Below are 21,770 nucleotides of genomic sequence, written 5' to 3'. Positions count from 1 at the left end.
TACACGATGTCGCTCCGGCCTAACATTTTCTCTTCAAACAAACGCAGTGCTCCTCCCCAGGTGGTTTTATATAGCAATTTATTTGTTTATTATCGCCTTTATATCCTCTGGTAACCTTAAATTTTTCTTGTGAATGGCCTTTTTTTGAAATAGCTTAACTTGGTATGTGAATAGAATGTAAAGGTAATGATATAACCCATTGCTCACTGAAACAAGAGAAGAATTAACGTCTGAAATTCATTGCTAAACTAATGCCTTATTGTAAAAATAACCCCCAAGTGATAGGTCATTTCGAGTACCATGCAGGCATACATTTTAACTGCTTGGAACCAAATAAAACTCGCAACATGCATTTAGTGTAAAAATCAATTTATTATACAACAATCATAAAGAATGCTTTTTATCTACAAAGAAAAATGGCTTCTCCAGCCTCCCTGTCCACTCCATTCATGATACTATGTTCTTAAGATATAATTACTTTTGAATGAAAACAAAATGATATCCATATTTTCCAAATAAGGAAGTCCCCAGAAACATTCACAAAACGATATGGAAATATGGAAAGAACTAAAATGGACTCTTAGATACAAAAGGCTGTTCTGCCCATCACAGTAAATACTGTTTTGCCTTAAAATAAAAATAAAAAAAAATATTTCTCAAATGCAGGGGTGAGGACTTTACCCCGTAACATGCCTAAGTAGTTCAATATATGATTTTGATGGCTTGACAATTGCTATGTTTAATTCCATTCAGTTAACATTCTATTTTGTTAGTTTAAAAAACTGGGGGAATTATTAATAGATATGCTTTACAGTATTTAACTATTTTCATTCCTATGGGTAAGAAGAAATTTGAGAGAAAACATTTTCCACTTTTTTCTTTAATAGATTGTAGAAATATTAATTTTTCAATAGTTTTAGAAAAATCACATTAAGCATTTTGGTTTTTTGAAGTTATAACACTTAACAACAGGTTAAAATGTTTACCTGATTTATTTTTTGTGGTTAAGACTTTATATCTCTGTATTTTTTAAATTAGCCCTTGAATGGTTTAAGGCTCTACGTGTTTTATGAAGCTTCTCTTGAATTAAAGACCAAATTGGAAATGCACATCGTGAATGAAACCTCTCTCTAGTCTCTGGCATTAGTTTGAAAGGATCAACTACCCACATCTTTCACTTTCTCGGAGAGGTTCAAGCTGCTTGACTTTGTCTGCTGAAGGACAGCTCCCTCCTTGCCATACAGATATGAAGCCCTGGAAAACATCCAAAGCGGCAGGTATGCTGTGCACTGAGACTGCAGGGCCTCACTGGCAAGTAAGAATACGCTGAATGTGATGACCAGTGAGTATATTAGACCAGTCTAAGTCTCATTTTCACCTGGAACACACTTTGGTAAGAGATTTTAGCCTGTATTGAGACCTAAACTGAACTAAGGTCCAGTTTTTCCAAAGGGCTTTCTCCTTGGTCCAACTTGTGTTTTGTCACAGAGGAGCCCTAACAGTCACGCTTGCAGCTAGCCCTTGTTTTAAAATGAATTGCTGGGAGAGAACAAGACAGTAGTTATAAGGTGATGCAAGATGGAAGTGGTGATGGAGCACCCTAGAGCAAGTCAGTTTCAGAAAATGATTTAGAAAGATAAATGGAAGAGTCAGGGGCATCAGACAGGAGACATCTGTTCAACCGAAATGGGTTGGCCGCACTGAAGGGAAGGAAGCAGCTGCAGTGCATCACCCTCGAGACTATCCTAAGCATTAGGCACCTTCCAAAAAATATGCCCAAATCCTAAATGCCCAAAGTTTAAAACTAGAGCTCAGAAGGGAAAAAAAGCCAAGAGAGAAAGGCACTCTGGACGGTAATGAGTGGGGACGGTGGGGGAAATGCCTTTCTGGTGTGCGTGTAGTTGATGTCAGTGTCAGGACCTAAAAACTTATTTAAAAAAATAAGGTAGGAGAGAAGATGAAGTGTCTTCATCGAAGTTGGCAAGTTTTATTTTATAGGGTATAAATTAATCTTCTTCCAAAAAATCTTCAGAAAATATTCTTTGTTTCCGTTCTTGGTAGAGTTTAGCAGTAAGTAACTGCTCTGCACTTACGGAGAAAGGAAATACTCATCAATACTTTTGTCTGCTTTTGTGCTTGCTTCTCAGTAGAGATCGCATATACCTGGGCAGGGAACGGGAGTGCTGACTTTACCAAACTGGCATTTTTTATCGTGGCTCATGACCAGCCCACGGCTCAGTGCTGGAATCTTTCCAGGCTACTCTGTTTTTCCTCCCAGCTTCAAAAACTTAACCTGCAAAGAGTGACAACAGGTATCTGAGGTAATATTCAAAAGTAGGCTCACAAAAAAGAGTTGACGGATTCAGTGCCTGTTTTGCTCCCATCACTCTGCTAATTCTGATTTATACATATTCCAGCAGCATGTGTGTTCAAAGAAAGAGGTCGGAGTGGACTCCAGTCCTTGCTCAGAATGGAAATGGGCAGCCAGATTTGTACACTGCTCGTGATGTGGAGCATGGCATCTTTAGTAACCTAGTAACCGAGGCTGACTGGTACAGGAGGGAGACGTGAACAGATGAATGATGAGGGAAACAGATGAAAAATCCTATCCAAAGCCCCTGAATTATGAAAATCTTGCAGAAGCATTTTTTTCTCCTTAAAATAACTAATATTTAAAATAAAAGAAATACCAATTTCATTACCATATCACTAAATTTAGAATCAGGAGTGGTTGTGGGAATTTGATAGACAAGACTCTGGCTTAGAGAAGTTTTGCTGGATTTTTCTGTCTTCTGTGTATGATCCCATTTTAATATTTTCCGGGGTTGATTGCTAAAGAACAAATGGAATGATTATGTACTGGCAATTATTGCTTAATATAGATTAGAACATACCCTGTATTTAGAATATAATTAACATTTTGTTGTAAACATTTTAATCTGAACAAAACTCTTTTTCTTTGGAGACTTTCTGTGAGAAACCATGCTCCACGTTTCCTGGCTGTGTATGCGTATAAGGCGTTGTAAGGACAGCTTCCGGCGAAAGGTTCAGTCTGTGGGAGGGAGGGTGGGAGAAGCTGCACCAGTTCTGAGGTCCTCAGAGGTCAGCATCACCTCAATGCTGATCAAAGCATTCAGTGAACAGATTAACCTAATAGCAATATATTAATACATTCTGGGTACGAATGATTTATAAACTCAAAAGAAATTAGTTTATCCTAAAACATGTAACTTTCAATTCAGTCTTTGCTTTAAAACAAGCGAATCTGTTAGGCTAGTATATGTGCTTTTTCTGTTACTCATTTTTATTGTGCTTTCTTGTTCATCACTCCATTCGCTGCAGAGAAGTAGGCTTTGGAAAAACCATTCTTCACTTCTTTCCCTGCAGGTGGCTCCTGCATATCTTTCTTCATTGGCTTTTTTCGGTATGTCTGTTGGATGTGTATATTTTGAAGAGAAAAATAAAAAGATTATTTAATAAGACCTTGTCTTTAACATTGCATATAGTTAAAACAGTATGTGATTTTGTTGGGCGCTGGATTTTCTGTTTTTTTGTTTTTTCAAGACAGAGTTTCGATCTGTCGCCCAGGCTGGACTGCAATGGCGCGATCCCGTTCACTGCAACCTCTGCCTCCCAGGTTCAAGTGATTCTCCTGCCTCAGCCTCCCGAGTAGCTGGGACTACAGGCGCACACCACCATGCCCAGCAAATTTTTGCATTTTTAGTAGAGATGGGGTTTCACAGTGTTGCCCAGGCTTGTCTTGAACTCCTGACCTCAGATGATCCACCTGCCTCGGCCTCCCGAAGTACTGAGATTACAGGCATGAGCCACTATGCCCAGTTGGGTGCTGGATTTTCTAATAAGATTTCATGTTTGTAATATCATTTTTAAACTTCTGGTTAAAGATTAAAAATAGGGTAAAGACCAAAACAAATGCATGTATTTCAATGAATATTAGAGGTCAGGATTTGTATATTCTGGGGTTAGCATTCAAAGTATTCTGTATTAGTTGCTCACTTGGAAAGATAAAACTTTAAAAAATAATTCAAGTGAAAAAGTGCTGTTATTTTAAAAGTACCAATACCTGGGATTCTGGCTTGATCTAGTTTTTGGCATATCCTTCCTATTCTAACACAATACCTGATCTCTCATCTCATTTTTACTTTTTTTTTTTTTTTTTTTTTAAGCAATAGTATTAACAAGGGTCCAGACTTCAATTATATGCTTGACTTCAGAACTAAGATTCAGTTTGAACCAGCATGTAGGGCTAAGGCTTTGAATGCCATTACCTACTTTTGCTGGGCTATGCGCTTCTCTTCAGTCTTCAACACCATGCACCAAATCACTCCCTTAGCTTCCCTTTAACACTCAGCTTGTTTTGGGAAGGTGGGGGCAGGGGTTTGCGCACCCGCACATAGCTTTGTTTGGTCTCATCGTTGATTACTTCTTTGGAAATCTTGAAAGGAAACCTTTATCTCTTATAAAAGACAAAGCCTAGTCCAATTTCAGAAATACAAGACCTGAAAAGCTGTCAAAATTCAGTTCCCACTGTTCCACACTGTATAAAACCACTATGGAGATGTGCACGGTGGCTCACACCTGTAATCCCAGCACTCTGGGAGGCCAAGGTGGGCGGATCACCTGAGATCAGGAGTTCAAGACCAGCCTGACCAACATGGAGAAACCCTGTCTCTACTAATAATACAAATTAGCCAGGCTTGGTGGCCCACGCCTGTAATCCCAGCTACTTGGGAGGCTGAGGCAGAAGAATCACTTGAACCCCGGAGGCAGAGGTTGTGTTGAGCCGAGATCGCGCCATTGCACTCCAGCCTGGGCAACAAGAACAAAACTCCATTTCAAAAAAATAAATAAATAAAAAATAAAAACCACTATGGGTTAACTTTCAGCAAATGCAAACTAAAAAATAAAGCACTTTCTTATTTGTCTGAAAAAAATACAGAGTTGAATACAATTTCAAAAGTACAGTTTTGAATATAAATGTACTTTTTTTTTTTTAAACGAAGCTTTCCATTTCCCCAGCCCACAAAAGAGAGCAATTTAAAATCTACATCCACCTGAGGCCTCTTCTCTGTTATAGCTTTCATCTGTTCTTGTACAATAGCATGGCTTTTAAATTGCATTTTGAAGCTGTCTTCCATTTAAATTGTTAATTAAAAAGAAAATGACACTTGATAAAGAAAAAGTCAGTGTGACCTTTCCACTCTGGTTTGCCTTAAAGGAATTTTTTTCCAAATAAGTACCGAGTCTGCAACATCAGGGTAGCTGATAAGGAAACAATTTTTAAGTATGAAATTCAATAAATTAAAAACATTGAAGAAGCCCTTGCTTTGCTCCATTCACATTTCCTGGATCTGCCTTACTATACAGAGTTTTAACTTTCAGATGTCAGACTTTGGTAGCATGGTACAAATACATACTGCAAATTGAGAAATGTATACATAATCCAATGATATTTTTGATAAAATCTTATGTGCATGCATTGAAAAATGTTTTTTTAAATGCCCACTAGACTATTAACTGTAGTTACCCTTCGAGGAGGAGGGTGTGGAGAGAGAAGTTAGGAATACAAATTTCGCTTTGTGTATCTGCTACCTGAATTTATCTACAAGCATGTCTACTATAATATTTAATCAGTAAAATTAAATATATAATGTGAAAGTGCATGATCTAGGCCGGGCACGGTGGCTCACGCCTGTAATCCCAGCACTTTGGGAGGCCGAGGTGGGCGGATCACCTGAGGTCAGGAGTTCGAGACCAGCCTGGCCAACATGGCGAAACCCCATCTCTACTAAAACTACAAAAATTAGCCAGGCCTCTAATCCCAGCTACTCGGGAGGCTGAGGCAGGAGACTCGCTTGAACCCGGAAGATGCAGTGAGCCGAGATCACGCCACTGCACTCCAGCCTGGGCAATGAGAGTGAAACTCTGTCTCAAAAAAAAAAAAGTGCACAATCTATTCTATTTTCCTGCTGAACATTTACATTCCACATACCTGAATGTAAAAATTTAAGAAGAGGATGACTAACGTCAGCATATAGGATGACTGGAAGATGAGACAGCCGAAGGGGAAGCCACACGGTTTCACAACGGCGCTCATGGTGTGCGTGATGGTGAGCACGAACTGCACCTGGGGACGGCAGAGAGGGCATCGCTGTGAGCGAGCCAGGCTTGATCAATTCAGAAATGAACTCCTAGGACTCTCAGAATTATGTAGGAACAAAACAAAGATGCTGAAGCAGCCCCCTCATCCAGAAATCTTATTTGAAATTAGTATGTAAAAGTGCCCGTTATTTCCACATGGAAAAGTCGCAGTTAAAATTATTTAGACACAAAGGATTTAACTTATTCATTTGAAAAGTATTCATCTACATTTCAAAGCAAGGAACTTTCCATTATAAGCTAATTACATGCACAAAGGGCATTTTAACACAAAAAGTTTAATTCTTAAAAGGCCAATTTTGGAAAAAACATAGGCAGCCTCATCACACATCAAAAGCCCTCTGACTTCTAAGACAGATTTCTATTTCCTTTCCCCATCCATGAGCCACACAGAGAAAAGCTAAAAGAAGGGACAACATACCAGCTGGGCCTGTGTGAGATATTTCTTCCACCAAAGATACTTGTGCATAGATGGGAACACAGAAAGTCCATAGTAGGAGTACATAAGAATGTGGATAAAACTGTTCAGTGTTGGTCCGAAGAAGCCTATAAAAGTACAGTATAAAAATCACTATTCCAGAAAGGACTGCTCACTCTTCTTTGTCAAGTGAGATTCTCTTTCTGCATCATAATTGAAAATGAATCGCACATATGACATGATCATATAACAAAATCCACACTAATAAATTCCCCAATTACTGTGTCAGTTCCAAGATTCAGCAGAAACTCCATGATAGAAGGACTAGCCTGGCACGGTTTTTCAGAATGCCCCCCACACAGGGAACGCCTTACCTACAAGGTTTTACTGTCTCTTTAACTGTCACTATCAGCTACTGAGGGAGGAAAAGAAATACTAGCTTAAAGCTGTTGGCAGAATTCCTCTAAAATAGAGTTGTCTTTGCTTTAGCTAAACCTTTGATAAGACATATTGACTGTAGAAAGAGCCTTTTGTACATGGCTGAACAGGGTGCTAGAGAGACAAAATATATTGCTTTCATAATTAAGTAAATAAATTCTGTCTGAAAGACACTTACGGACCCGGAGGTGCTGGAGAAAGCATAAGGGAGACAGAGAAGGCTGGGGCGGAGGAGAAACTGGCCAGCGAGACCTTCCCAGTGATTGGCCATCGCAGGGACTTTTAGGATGAGTGATATCTAAAATCCAGGCCCCTGCCATCAACCTCATGAAACATCTCTGTAACTGCCTCCACCATGGGTGAATAAGGCTTCAGGAAACCATGAAGAAAGGGTGATGTTCCCTGTTGGGTCAGCTAAGCATTGAAAGGATTTAGCTGCAAGAGGTGAGATGCCACAGATGCATCACTTGTTGGAAATAAGGAAACTCAGTGTTGTGAGGATTTCATCAGTACATGAAAGTGCTTAGAACAATGCTTGGCACAAAGTGAATGCTCTTCAGCTGTCAGCCTGGGATCCAGATGGCTGTTCTGTGAGCTATCCTGTGGTGGGAGAGACTGTGGCATTAGAGGGCCATTCATTGGCCATGTCCCCTTGGAGACATTGCTTTGACTGTAAATTTTTATTTTCTTACCTGGAAAATAGGTATAATAATAACTAGCTCTTAAGGTTGGGATGAAATTAACTGAGATAATATATGAATTAAAAAGCATCGCACATATGCTGGCTCATAAATCAATTTAAATTCTCTAGCCTGGTTCTTTAATCCTAGATTAGTGATCTGGATAGCTAAATGCAAATTAATAAATAAGAAACAAAAGGTACAATAGCATGCATAGAATAAATTCTCAACCAATACTGGCTGAAATAAACTGTTATGGCACTTGAATTTATATGAAAACACAAACAGAGTTTCAGACTACCAAGCAGCATAGTATTAGTGGTATTTCTTTACCCCCATGACTTTTCATTTCCATCAATTAATGAACCATGAGTAGTTGTTGCTTATAATGTTTGACTCCTGTGGAAATACAGCACCTTCCACAGTCACCACTTCACTGTGATACAGATTAAGGCATTTCAAAAAATTGAAAGTCTGCTCTGGTAGGTCACATCAAGTATTATTTTTCTAATATTCTTAAGCAGAAATTGTCACAGTATTCATGGAACTACGTCTTTACACAGTGATGATTTGGGTTTTAGATGCTTAGTGACTTGTAATGAAACTTGATAATCATAAAAATACTTAACCTTGGTAATTCTCCTCTAAGATTGATTATAGTTGTCCTTCCTTAATAACTAAACTCAAGAAATGGATCTCTATCCGTCTAGGAGAGCGATCAATTCTTTCTTTCTTTCCCCTGCACTCCCAGCAGTTTCCTCCCTCACACTCCAGTTTTCATTTGTACCTTCACAGTCATGGACACTCCAAATATCCCTGGGCACTTTTTCCCCTAATATCATCTCTACAAGATCCTAAATCCTAGAACAAAGTCATTTTGACTTAAGTTTTACATGTTCTGATTTTTCATATAGTATTTTAAAATTATTGAGTACAAGACAGTATAAAACAGAAAGTACTGTTCCCTATAGCTCAGTGCATCTCAAACTGTAGGTCATAACTGACCCATTAGTGAATGGTGAAGTCAATGCAGTGAGAATTGTCATCAACTCTTTGTAAAAGTGAAACAAGATTAAAAAAATATATACTGTGCATCATACAGAGCCAGGGTAAATACTGTTTCATAAAATATCATACAAAAAGGGCCAGGCATAGTAGCTCACACCTGTAATCATAGCACTTTGGGAGGCTGAGTGGGGAGGACTGCTTGAGCCCAGGAGTTCAAGACCAGTCTGGGCAACACAGACCCTGTGTCTACAGTTTTTTTTTTTTTAATAAAAATGTGCTTTATTAGAAGGAAAATTTAAATATAACCAACAATACTGAAAATAATGTAATTGGCATTTATAGCCTTGGTCAAAGTTCTTTATTAAACAGGCATTTGTTTGCTGTTCCATGAATAGTTAACAATTAGTTTATGCAACAAAATAGGTAACTTGAAAAAGTGAGTAAGAATATAGAATTATGAACCAGGAATCAGGGGTTCTTTTGTGTTTTTTCTTGTTTAACAAACACGGCTTTTAAAATAAAATCTGAAATATAAAACAAGTCATCTTCATGTAAAGAGCTCTCTTTTCCTACAAGAAGGTTTTGCAAAAATGTTAAACTGTTCTAAAATGTGGCTGAAGTTATACGTTACATACTTTATTTAACTTCTTATATATACATTATCCAGTTAACCACATTTTCATATACAAGTGGGACCATAAACATTCTCTAATAGGACAACACTAGCGCAGAGTAATTTTACCCATGTATATATATTCATTTGAAACCTGTTTCCCAAAATGAAATCAATCATTTAAAAGCAAACAACTGCTTGGAATTAATGCCTCTAGACATTGGGTTGTGGGGTCTAGAAGTCATGTAAGAGTATATTGCTTTGGTTGAATATAATTAAATTCATCTTATGTCTACACTTTTTTTTTTTTTGAGACAGAGTCTGGCTGTGTCTCCCAGGCTGGAGTGCAGTGGCGCGATCTCAGCTTACTGCAACCTCTGCCTCCCGGGCTCAAGCCCATCCTCCCACCTTGGCCTCTTGAGGAGCTGGTGGTATTATAGGCGTAGGTCACCACGCCCAGCTATTTTTGTATTTCTTTTTTTTTTTTTTTTGGTAGAGATGGGATTTTGCCATGTTGCCCAGGCTGGTCTTGAACTCTTGAGCTCAAGCGACTGGCCCACCTTGGCCTCCTAAAGTGCTAGGATTACAGGCGTGAGCCACTATGCCCAGCCCTACAAAAAAAAAAAAATTAGCTGGGCTTGGTGGTATATGCATGTATTCAGCTAATTAGGAAGCCCAGGAGGTCGAGGCTGCGGTGAGCTATGACTACACCGCTGCATTCTGGCCTGTGCAGAAGAGTGAGACCCTGTTTCTCTTAAAAAAAAAAAAAAAAAAAAAAAAAAAGAAGGGCTGGGTGGCCCACACCTGTAATCCCAGCCCTTTGAGAGGCTGAGGCAGGTGGATAGCCTGAGGTCAGAAGTTCAAGACCAGCCTGGCCAACATAGTGAAACCCTGTCTCTACTAAAAATACAAAAAATTAGCTGGGCGTGGTGGCGGGCACCTGTAATCCCAGCTATTCAGGAGGCTGAGGCAGGAAAATCGCTTGAACCCAGGAGGCAGAGGTTGCAGTGAGCTGAGATTGCGCCACTGCACTCCAGCCTGGGCAAGAAGAGTGAAATTCCATCTCAAAAAAAAAAAAAGAAGAAGAAGAAAATGAACAAATATGAATGATTGCACTGGGTTGTGATATAAAATATATTTCTTATTGTGATTCTCAGTTTAAAAAAAAAGGAAAATCTGGTAGGTCATTCAGAGATGTAACCTTAATTTTTCAGAATGCGAAAACAAGCAACCCTAAAAGTTGAAATGCCTCAATCTGTTTCACGGGAAAGTGGTGACTGTGGAAGGTGATATATTTCCACAGGAGTCGAACAGCACCTGGGATTGGAGTGAAGCAGCTCCCGCTGGGGTATGTGCCTCTGACCATGGAACATATGATGCGTGGAAAAGAAAACAGTTTTAAATTTAAGGTTCGGCCCAGATTTTGCCTGTATCAAAGACCAGACACTAGAATACACGGCCCCTGGCAGACACGGGCATCCTGCTGGGGCGAGGCCAGTGCTCTAGGCCTCCCTTCATGCTCTCCTGATCTGCATGCGATGCTCAATACAAGACAGCACCAGTGGTCTCTAAGAGCTATTCCTCAAAACAGAAGAATTAACAAAATAACTTACTTTGTCCACAAGGTATCCAGTTCAAGACACACCACCAGATGTTAAACATAGAAGCATGATGATATACATGAAGAAAAGTAATCTGACTCGTTTTTTTCCGCAAAACAAAGAAAATCGTGTCCAGGAACTCTACTGATTTGGAGAAGTAGTACCACCAAAGCACCTTGGCTACCTAGAGAAATTGGTAAAGGGGAGAAAAGGGTGAGAAATGGCAGTGTTCCTGGTGCCACCCCACTGCTCGGCCTTCTGCGTGCTGCCTGCGCTTTCCTGCTGTTTCTTTCTCACTGCTGAAAAGGCAGCTCACCGGGTGTCTCCAGTTTCTCCTAATTTCAAGCAATCCACCCCACTCTAGCGAGAGATGAGTTATTTCTCCAGAACACACGTGTGATCAGGTTACTCCTCTGCACCTGCAGAACCAAGTCCACGACTCCTGGCTTGAACCCAGGATCTCCCATGGGCTTGGGTGGCTGCTGTTCCCACCAGCCTCCTGCAGGCTCCCCACCACGGTGTCCTGTGTGCTGGAACAGTGGCCTGCTTACTCCTCCTGCAGCAATGAAAACTCTTCTCTCTGCTCCCAGCACTCCTTTCCTACTTCAGGTCTGCCATGTTCTAGTCATCCTTTATTATATTCCTCTTAAATGCCACCTTTTCTCTGGAACTTCACCCAGCCCTTTCCTTTCTCAGGCTGAATTGCTGCTTCATTTGCATTCAAATTACTTTAACTATGGCTCCACAATCAATAGCCATAATAGAGTGTAGCTAGTGTTATGAATCTATCAATAGATTGCAAATCACTCAAAGGCAGAAACTGTCACTCACATTTGCTCAGTGCCTAGCACTCAACAGGAGGTCATTATTGTTTGTTACATTCAATTACAACTTTCCTCTGCTCTTCTAAAGTATTATGTTTTTTGTCTCTTAGATTATCCAAGGGCAGTCCATGACTACATCTTTTGTATCTTTTCCTCAGATGACTAGATTAAAAATCAAGGTGTTATTCATCCTTGCTAACGGTGGGAGGTCATGATAACACATCCTTTCCTTCTTAAGGCCTTCAGTCAGTCTCATCTATAGGAAGACATTTCTTTAGTTAAAGGCACTGTGTTTTTACCACTAACATTAAACATAAGATATTTTTAAAGACATTACATAATAGGAATCTTGAAATTAAAATATCATGCTCTACTGTCTGCTTCCCAAGAAGACCATCATAAGGTGTGGCAGCAACCATCTTAATGTCTGATGGGATAATTAACCTTCAGAAGTATTAAACTACAAATAAATATAAAACAACCTTTAGAGAACTGTATGGTGTCCCAAAATGCACCGGTTTGTGGTAATGCATTAGAAATAAAATGTATGCAGAGAAATATCTCACTTTATTTGTATTGCAGTTTTGAAGATGTTTTAAAAATGTCCCACTTTGGGAGGCCAAGGCAGGTAGATCACAAGGTCAGGAGATCGAGACCATCCTGGCTAACACAGTGAAACCTCATCTCTACTAAAAATACAAAAAAATTAGCCGGGTGTGGTGGCGGGCACCTGTAGTCCCAGCTACTTGGGAGGCTGAGGCAGGAGAATGGCATGAACCCAGGAGGTGGAGCTTGCAGGGAGCTGAGATCATGCCACTGCACTCCGGCTTGGGCGACAGAGTGAGACTCTGCCTCAAAAAAAAAAAAAAAAAAAATCCCATCTTGGCTTGGCATGGTAGCTCATGCCTGTAATCCCAGCAGTCTGGGAGGCTGAGGCAGGTGGATCATCTGAGGTCAGGAGTTTGAGACCAGCCTGGTTAACATGGTGAAACCCTGTCTCTACTAAAAATACAAAAATTAGCCGGGTGTGGTGGTGGGCGCCTGTAATCCTAGCTACTCGGGAGGCTGAGGCAGGAGAATCGCTTGAGCCCAGGAGGCAGAGGTTGCAGTGAGCCGAGATCATACCACTGCACTCCAGCCTGGGTGACAAGAGTGAAACTCTGTCTCAAAAAAAAAAAAAGGTCCATCTTGATATTAAAGATTTTAGTTAAATGGTTTCTACTATCTGTCTTAATAATATGTCATGTTTAGTTATAGAAAATTTCCAACATTCACTAATGCAGGGAGAATAAGTCAAATGAATACTCAGCATCCAATGCCAAGCTTCAGAATTTTCAGTATGATGCCAATCTAGTTTTTATCAATTCCACTTTCTACCATTTTGGGGAGCAGGGGAGTGGGAAGTATGAATATTATAAGCAAATCTAAGGTATCATTTTATTTATAAATACTTCCAATAGGGAGACTTTTTAACATAACCATGAAGTCATTATGTTGTCTAACAACATTAACGATTCCTTAGTATCTTCTAATGGCCCAATCCACGTTCAAATTTCTTAGTCTCAAATATGTCATTTTTTTCCTAGCCCCCAGAATGTCTTTTTATAATTAAATCACGATCCAAACAAGATCCATCTTCATTGGTTTGAAATGGTTTTTAAGTCTCTTGTAACCAGTAACAGTTCTCTCTCTTTGCTCCGCCCATTCTTTCATGTCTTTTATTTCTTAGAAAAACTAGATGCTTTATAAAGAATTTCTAATAGATTTGTAAGATTGTTTCTTAGTATCATTTCACTTGTTTCTCTACACATGCGTTTTCTGTTACCGGCAATTAGATTTACAGGCTTGATTAGACTCAGGTGTAATGTTTTTGGTAAGAATATTGCAGAGGGTTCTGTCTACTTCCTACTGCCTCACATCAGGAGATACATAATTTCTGGCTGTTCCACTGATATTCAGACTGAACAGTGAGTTCAGGTATTGAGTCCAGTCATTATGAAGTTTCTATTCAATTTTCACCGAATAGTTTTACCATTCACAGGTGACTGCTGTCAGATCCACGATATAGTTTGGATGTTTGTCCCCTCCAAATCGCATGTTGAAATGTCATCCCCATTGTCGGAGGTGGGGCCTGGTGGGAGGTGTTTGTTTGGGACATGGTGGCAGATCCCTCATGAATGGCTTGGTGCCCTTCCTGTGGTGAGTTACTGCAAGATCTGATTGTTTGAAAGAGTCTGGGACCTCCCTGTGCCTTGCTCCCTCTCTTGCCATGTGATATGCCTGCTCCCCCTTCACCTTCCACCATGATTACAGACTTCTTGAGGGCCTCATCAGATGTAGATACCGGCACCATGCTTTCTGTACAGCCTGCAGAACCATGAGCCAAATTGAAACTCTTTATAAATTACCCAGCCTCAGGTATTCCTTTACAGCACTGCCAAACAGACTAATACGATCCATTATTTCACTAGGAGTTGCAAAATGGTGATTTTTCTAATTATATTGTTACTTAAGCATTTTTCTTTTCTGTAGAGAAGAACTTTCCCTTTTCATCTATTTGGAAATTCACATATGAAAGGCAAAATAAATGTTTAATTCTTTCCCTTTTTCTTTCCTAAAATGAATTGGTGCTCTAACAACCTTCAAAAGGTAACAATAAGTTTTTTAAATGAGTATCATTTTAAACTCATGGCTTTTTACATACTTAATGCTTCAGTTCATTCCAGTCAGTATTCTTTTTGATGTTCAACCTGCCCCATTTTAGGTAGTGGGGTCCCTTCCAGGCAACTCCTCTTTTTGTGACGATCCTCATAGTCCTGGGTAGCTGCTTCGCTTTCTCTCATAGATATCCTGGGTTCATCTTATAAACCTCTCCTGCCCCAAACCGGAAGAGGCCCATTATCTAAGAAACCTAATCTTTTCTGGAGAAAATTCTATTTAGAGAGCGCGATCTGGGTAATCGCTGCTCGTTGTACTGGGCTGTCACAGACTAGGCCTTTTCTGTATACAGAGCTGAAAATAAAATTTTTTTAAAAAAGAATAAAGTTAATTCTGATATTTTCAATTTGAATCTATTATTAATGAGTTTTAGTTTAACTTTTTTATTGGTATCTTTTTCCATGTTTCAAATCGAAGTGCCTACTGATATTAACATTATTATATACTTAATTTATCCCATAGTGTACTATCACAGTGTCAAAAAAGCAATACCAATATTATTAACAATAACAAAAGAATTACTGAATACTGTTAAGATATATCTCACTAGGGGCGTTCAGTCAAAAAACTGCTTTAAAGTCACTTGAAATAGTTCCTTGGGTGGTTATGTCGCCAACTTAGTATGTAGGTATATTCATTTATTTAAGTTTGTTTCCAACTTTTAGGGGCTGGTTGCCTTGCTTTCTTTTTAAATTTAATTTTGTTTTATAATTATGTAAAGCACTTAGTGGTTCCAAAATCAAATATAGCACAAGGTACATTCAGAGAATTCTGGCTTGCCCTGTATCCCCTCTGCCCTGTTCCCTCCCCTTAAAGGAAACACTTTGGTTTTTTTTTTTGAAATGGAATCTTGCTGTGTTGCCCAGGCTGGAGTGCAGTGGCACAGTCTCGGCTCACCATAACCTCTGCCTCCCGGGTTCAAGTGATTCTCCTGGCTCAGCCTCCTGAGTAGCTGGGACTACAGGTGCCCACCACTATGCCTGGCTAATTTTTTATTTTTAGTAGAGATGGGGTTTCACTATGTTGGTGAGGCTGGTCTCGAACTCCTGACCTCTTGATCCACCCGCCTTGGCCTCCCAAAGTGCTAGGATTACAGGCATGAGCCACCATGCCCAGTGGAAACACTTTTTTTTAGCTTTTAGTTTATGCTGTCATTGTTTCTTTTTCAAAATACAAGCAAATACAAATACACATTCATATCATTTATTGCACAAAGGGTGCTATCCTATAAACACAGTCTACAAGTTACTTTTGTTCATGTAACTATATCCTGGAGACAATTCTGTAGCAGTATAGAGCTCTTCCTCACTTCACTTTGTAGAGGCATCTGCTATGTGGATGTGCTGTGGTTTGTTCAGCTGGTCCCCTATAGAGGGACAGCTGGAAATCAACATTTCTATTAGAACAGGAACCCCTTTCTTATCTAATTCTAGCCTCAGCCCCCTCCTCTCCTTGTCAATAAGAACTGGTTATGGTTGGTTGATTTGCTTCTAGTGGCTCACCCGGATGTCAGCTTCCCCTGCGCTGGTAAGATCTTGACACTGTAAGTTGTAGCCTCCTTCCCAAGTGGAGAGAATGAGCTGCCAAAGAACCAAGAAAGAAAGAAAAACAAACATCAGCACAAGAATTTGGATGCAGATTGAATTTCCCATTCATGTCTCTGGCATCTATTCAGGGTTTGAGTAGGAATTTCCCAGAATTTGAGTTTGTCTCAATCCTGTCCTCAAACACCTATTATCAGGGGACTTATTTCCTGCTGTTGAACTGAAATCAATGGCTATTTCCTTAATTAATATATGTTACCTCTAACTATTTACATTGGCCAAAATAACAGATTTTCACTATCATTTGAGTCACAAAATTTTATGTAAGGAATTATCTAGTCATGTTTCTGGAAGTGAAATGTAGAATTAGCTGAAAACAACTGTGAGAGAACTACAGTAAAAATTTAATATTTTGTAATGGTTTAGATATATTTAATCATCTCAATAATTTTAAATATATATATATTGCCATTTTACAGATATCGAAAACAGTGTTCAGTAAGGTTCTTAAACCATTTTCTTCATTGTATTTATGCTACTTGGTAATCAATTTGGTGGTTAATTGATTAATGTCTGTCTTCCCCATTACTCTCAAAAACCAAAAAGCTCCAAAAAATTTATGCATCTGTTTTTGCTCATCTTTGTATCTACAATTCCCTGCCCAGTACCTGCTACATGGTAAGTGTTCAGTAAACATTTGATGACTATACGATTTGCTCAAGATTACATGACTAGAAAGTGGTAGAAGGATGATTAGAATTCAGAATTCCTAATTCATTGTTTGGTGTACTTTCCACCTCATGAGAAAATGAGCTTTTTTATTCTTTGTTGAAAATTCTATGAAATAAGTTTTCTCCCTGTAAAAAGTTAAAATTCTAGAATATAAGGCATTTGTGATTTGGATCAGGTATTACAGGGGAAAGGCCTACGATTTAATATTTTCTGCTGCCTTAGAGATGTATCAAATTCATATACAATATCCATTAAAATACATATACACAGCTGAGAGGGTTTGGATGTTGATTAATTAAATGTTAGAGAGAGATTACTAAATAACATTTAGATGTTTTAGAACCTTTGTGAGACTTCTTCACTGTCCTGATACACCTCTATTTCCTTCTAACAAAACCCTTTCTGTTAACATCATGCCAATTGAAGATTATCGATATAAATAAGTCCAGTGAAAGAAGAAAACCTTGGATTTTCCTGATGGGATCTATTACAAATCAGGTCATTTCCCAATATCTCCCAGGGGATTTATGCTCTTAGTCCTCAACTGGGAATCAGTGCGACTGGCTAGAGGGGACCCAGAAAGACCTTAAACTACATATGAATTTTGACGTTGGCGCATTTTTCAAACTAAGAAAGCTGTTTAACTTTGTGTACAAGGATTAAATGAAAGCCTCTATGGTCAGGCTGTGGTTCTGTAGTCAGGGGCTCTAATCTCTACTCTGCACATTAACAGTGCAGTTATAGAGTAACTCCTGAGTGTGGAAAGGGCAGGGCATATTCTGTTTCCCCATGACGTTTCCTGTTTTAGTCAGATTTATCCGGGTTGTCCCCATTCCTGTGGCATCTCTGCAGAACTACCTGACAATTTAATAACTGAATAGACAGCCAAGCTAGAGAGGCTCTATCTGTCTCTCCCTGGACCATTCTTAATCCCCTTACTGGTGCAGGAGTCATCCAACCTATGTGTTAGAAAAGGAAGGAAGGCTGTCAAATAGGGTTAGTTGTAAGGAGGTGTGGACTAAATTACTCCAAAATATACTTAGAATCCACCAGCTTCTTCCCGTCTTCACCATCTTAATCCAAGATGCTAGCATCGGTTGCCTGTAGTACTGCAATGATCTCCTAACTGGACTCTTTGCTAACATTCTTGTCAAGTCACCTCACAGTCCATTTTCTATGTAGGAGCTAGAGTGATCTATTTTAAAAGGGAGATAATAGCACTCCTATCATTAAAATCCTCCAATATCTTTCCATGACACTTCGAGTGTAAGCCAAATTCCTTCCAAGGCCCCAATGTCATCTGCCATCTCTCCACCTCATCTTGAACCACTGATCCTCTGTCCACTGTGTCATTCAGTCTCAACTCCAATGTCAGCTTCTCAGAGGCTGCCCCATCACCAGCCTCTCACTCTTTCCCACAGGGCAAAGGTTGTGTTCTAGAATCTACAGTTGAATCTGACAGTGTGTGAACTCAATACATCTTTGCCGAAAGACTGTTAATAATTATTGCGGTGACTTTCTGGCTTAAGCAGACATCTGCTGACCCCTAACAAGTTAGCAAGGTTAAATCAGTCTGTCACCTGACCAGTGTCTATTAAACATACCCCCAGAGTGTCAAAGAAAGACCTTCTGCCTGCTCTGAAAGAGGTCACAGTCAAAGAGAGGAGACTGGGCGGCAATCAATGGTAGTGATTTTGAACTGAACTAAGTGATTTTATACTTATACATAGTGTAAGAGAAAGGGTGGGTAAGCAGTAGATAAAATTAGTGGTAGGCAATGGGCTCAGTGCAGATATGTTCTTCCTAGAAAGAAGACATTTACCTAGTTGTTCAAAAACTAAACGGTTGTTCTTGCTCCTGTTGATGGTGACTACTGTTCAACTAGCACTTTGTAATTCACAAAGCATTTTCACATTTACCAACTCCTACTCTGTACTAGTCCATAGGCTCTTCAAATGTAGAAGCTGTGTCTTATCCATATACTTCAGGGCTTCATATTCAGTGCCTAGTAAAAGGTCACTATGTGCTGATTGAACAGAAGTCATTAATCCTTACAAGTCACTCAAGAGTTATGTAGTATAAATATTGTATCTCTGCTTTATAGATAAGTTGCCTAAGGTTTGGAAAGCCTAAGTAACTGCTCTAAAATTACACAGAAAGTGACAAAGCTAAAATAAACTTGTGTCTTCTGACTCCATTATACCAAAGCTCCGTCCAAACAGGTACTAGAACTGCTGGTGTGGTTGGACATGCAGGCTGGCCCTTCTGCTGCAGCTGTCACTTCTTTTTTATTATTATTATTTTTATTTTTTCTTTTACTTTAAGTTCTGGGATACATGTGCAGAATGTGCAGGTTTGTTACACAGGTATACATGTGCCTTGGTGGTTTGCTGTACCTATCAACCCTTCATCTAGGTTTTAAGCCCTACATGCATTAGGTATCTGTCCTAATGCTCTCCCTCCCCTTGCCCCCCACCCACCAACAGGCCCGGGTGTGTGATGTTCCCCTCCCTGTGTCCATGTGTTCTCATTTTTCAACTCCCACTTATGAGTGAGAACATGTGGTGTCTGGTTTTCTGTTCCTGTGTTAGTTTGCTGAGAATGATGGCTTCCAGTTTCATCCGTGTCCCTGCAAAGGACATGATCTCATTCTTTTTTATGGCTGCATAGTATTCCGTGGTGTTTATGTGCCACATTTTCTTTATCCAGTCTATCATTGATGGGCATTTGGGTTGGTTCCAAGTCTTTGCTATTGTAAATAGTATGCAGCTGTCACTTATGGAAAACAATCCAAGAGTATTTTTCCTTCTGCTATATAGAGAAACGAATCCCATAAATTACTATCTTGCTAACTCATCTAGTGAGCTAAAATTCAGCTGGTAGAGAACCTAAAATAAAAATGGTCCTTTCAGTGTCAAGTAGATTAGTAAGCACCTATGTGATATAATTTTAAGAGTTGTCGGCTGGGGGTGGTGGCTCAGGCCTGTAATCCCAGCACTCTGGGAGGCCGAGGCAGATGGATCACCTGAGGTCAGGAGTTCAAGACCAGCCTAACCAACATGGTGAATCTCCATCTCTACTAAAAAAAAAAAAAAATTAGCCAGGAATGGTGGTGGGCAGCTGTAATCCCAGCTACTCGGGAGGCTGACGCAGAAGAATTGCTTGAACTCAGGAGGCGGAGGTTGCAGTGAGCTGAGATTGCACCATTGCACTCCAGCCTGGGTAACACAGCAAGACTCTGCCTCAAAAAAAAAAAAAAAAAAAAAAAAAGTTGTTAGCATGGCTTTTTTGACTCCAAAATTCCATCTCCTATACTGACTGATGCCTAAAATTCCATTATGAGAGCTTCATTCCAGTCATTTATAGTAATACTAATAGTTATTAAGAATGGTACATATTAGAATAAGGCATAGAATAAACTCGCAAGAGAACCTTCATTTTAAGGCAAGGATTTATTTTCTTTTAGAATTCAAGATCATCAGAAAGGCAGCTAGCTATATTTGTGCCATTATCTGCCACTTATAGCTTGTATGAGTGATTTTATACAAGCTATAAAATCCCTAAAAAATTTTGTTTTCGTTCTCTTTGTCCCTCTTTTTCTTTTTCTTTCTTTTTTTTTTTTTTTTTCCTACAGCAAGTTATTTAACACTTTTAGATTTCCCCTTCTATTACATTAAAATAACTTTTGGTTATACAGACGGGGCACTCATCCTTGTTCCTTCTCCTGTAAAATGACCTCGTTCGGTGCTTCACAGAGGAATTTGGAGCGCAGGATGTAACAAGGGCCACCAGAGCTGAGCTGAAACATCAGTGTTCCAAAGACATATGGACTATTCTTTAAGGGAATATATATATTGGCATTTCAGTAAAACTAACTGCATATGATGTTTAAGTTCATTTTTAAAATATTCTGTTAATCACTGTCTATTCTTGGGCAAATTATGAAACTTTTCTAAAGCCTCAGTATCCTCATCTGTAAAAGGAGAAAACTGTAACATGGTCTGTAAAGGCCCATTTGATCTACGTTGTGATTATAAATTAGACTAGAGACTAAAGAAATAGGTCTAGGCCAGGCGTGGTGGCTCACACCTGTAATCCCAGCACTTTGGGAGGCCGAGGCAGGAGGATCACCTGAGATCAGGAGTTCAAGACCAGCCTGGGCAACATGGTGAAACCCTGTCTGTACTAAAATTACAAAAATTAGCTGGGCATGGTGGTGAGTACCTGTAATCCCAGCTATTCAGGAGGCTGAGCCATGAGAATTGCTTGAACCCAGGAGGCGGAGGTTGCAGTGAGCTGAGATTGTGCCATTGCCCTCCAGCCTGGATGACAGAGCAAGACTCTGTCTCAAAAAAAAAAAAAAAAAAAAAAAAAGGTCTAAATTGGGATACGAAAGATTCAAGTTATAAACAAGGACTTCCAGAATTTTCAGAAAGAATAATATCAAATGCTGGAATAAGTTCTTTAGGACTTAAAGTATTGATAGCAACCTTGCATAGTTCTGCCAGGCTAGATATGATTGTTTCTATTGATAAAAACTGCTAGTTACTGGACTTCAGCTTTGGCTAAACACTTACCTCTGCCAGCATGTATGCGGAGAGAAGTGTGATTCCGAGATTATACAAGGTGAGGATACCCCTGAGAGAAAGAGCAGGTCTGTTCTTCATATACTTGTTACCCAGCCATATTGAGAGCAGATATATGACAGTAAGAAAAAAGGTAGGAAGGTAAGAGTCCAACATGAACCACCCTCTGACTCGAGAATCTGAAAAGAAACACATACAGTGAGGATCCTGAGGAATGACGCTCCTGTTCAGTCATCAGTATTGTCACATACATTGCATTTGTACACACCAGCACAACAGGGAACAACCCCATACAGCATGAGGTAGGCTGGCCTGGGGTTAGAGTTCAGGGGAAGAGGAAGCCCGTGGGGGCTGAATCGGTAAAGGTTTCATGGAGCAAACAGGGCTCAGGCTGAACACAGAATGAAAAGGACAAGAAGTAAAGGTGT

The 21,770-nt window shown here is 39.6% G+C and overlaps 1 protein-coding gene across 4 annotated transcripts in view; it reads right to left on the bottom strand.

Annotated features, from left to right (window-relative positions):
- Positions 1-352: 352 nt before the first annotated feature.
- ELOVL2 (ELOVL fatty acid elongase 2) overlaps positions 353-21,770 on the bottom strand; it is a 60,681-nt gene continuing 39,263 nt past the window's right edge. For 2 of the 4 annotated variants that reach the window (XM_074038870.1, XM_045390523.2), the window contains exons 3-8: positions 21,334-21,521; positions 15,983-16,060; positions 10,951-11,122; positions 6,602-6,726; positions 6,014-6,148; positions 353-3,430 (exon numbers count right to left, since the gene is read on the bottom strand). In XM_074038870.1, the coding sequence (XP_073894971.1) occupies positions 3,305-3,430; positions 6,014-6,148; positions 6,602-6,726; positions 10,951-11,122; positions 15,983-16,060; positions 21,334-21,498 (801 nt within the window). In that variant the 5' untranslated portion in view covers positions 21,499-21,521 and the 3' untranslated portion in view covers positions 353-3,304. The remainder of the gene's footprint in view (positions 3,431-6,013; positions 6,149-6,601; positions 6,727-10,950; positions 11,123-15,982; positions 16,061-21,333; positions 21,522-21,770) is intronic. The other 2 variants (XM_074038871.1, XM_074038872.1) reach the window with 1 other exon arrangement.

Source organism: Macaca fascicularis, chromosome 4 (genome assembly GCF_037993035.2).
Source record: "Macaca fascicularis isolate 582-1 chromosome 4, T2T-MFA8v1.1".
In the NCBI taxonomy this organism is placed as follows: domain Eukaryota; kingdom Metazoa; phylum Chordata; class Mammalia; order Primates; family Cercopithecidae; genus Macaca; species Macaca fascicularis.
This window is presented reverse-complemented; position numbering and strand designations above follow the sequence as displayed.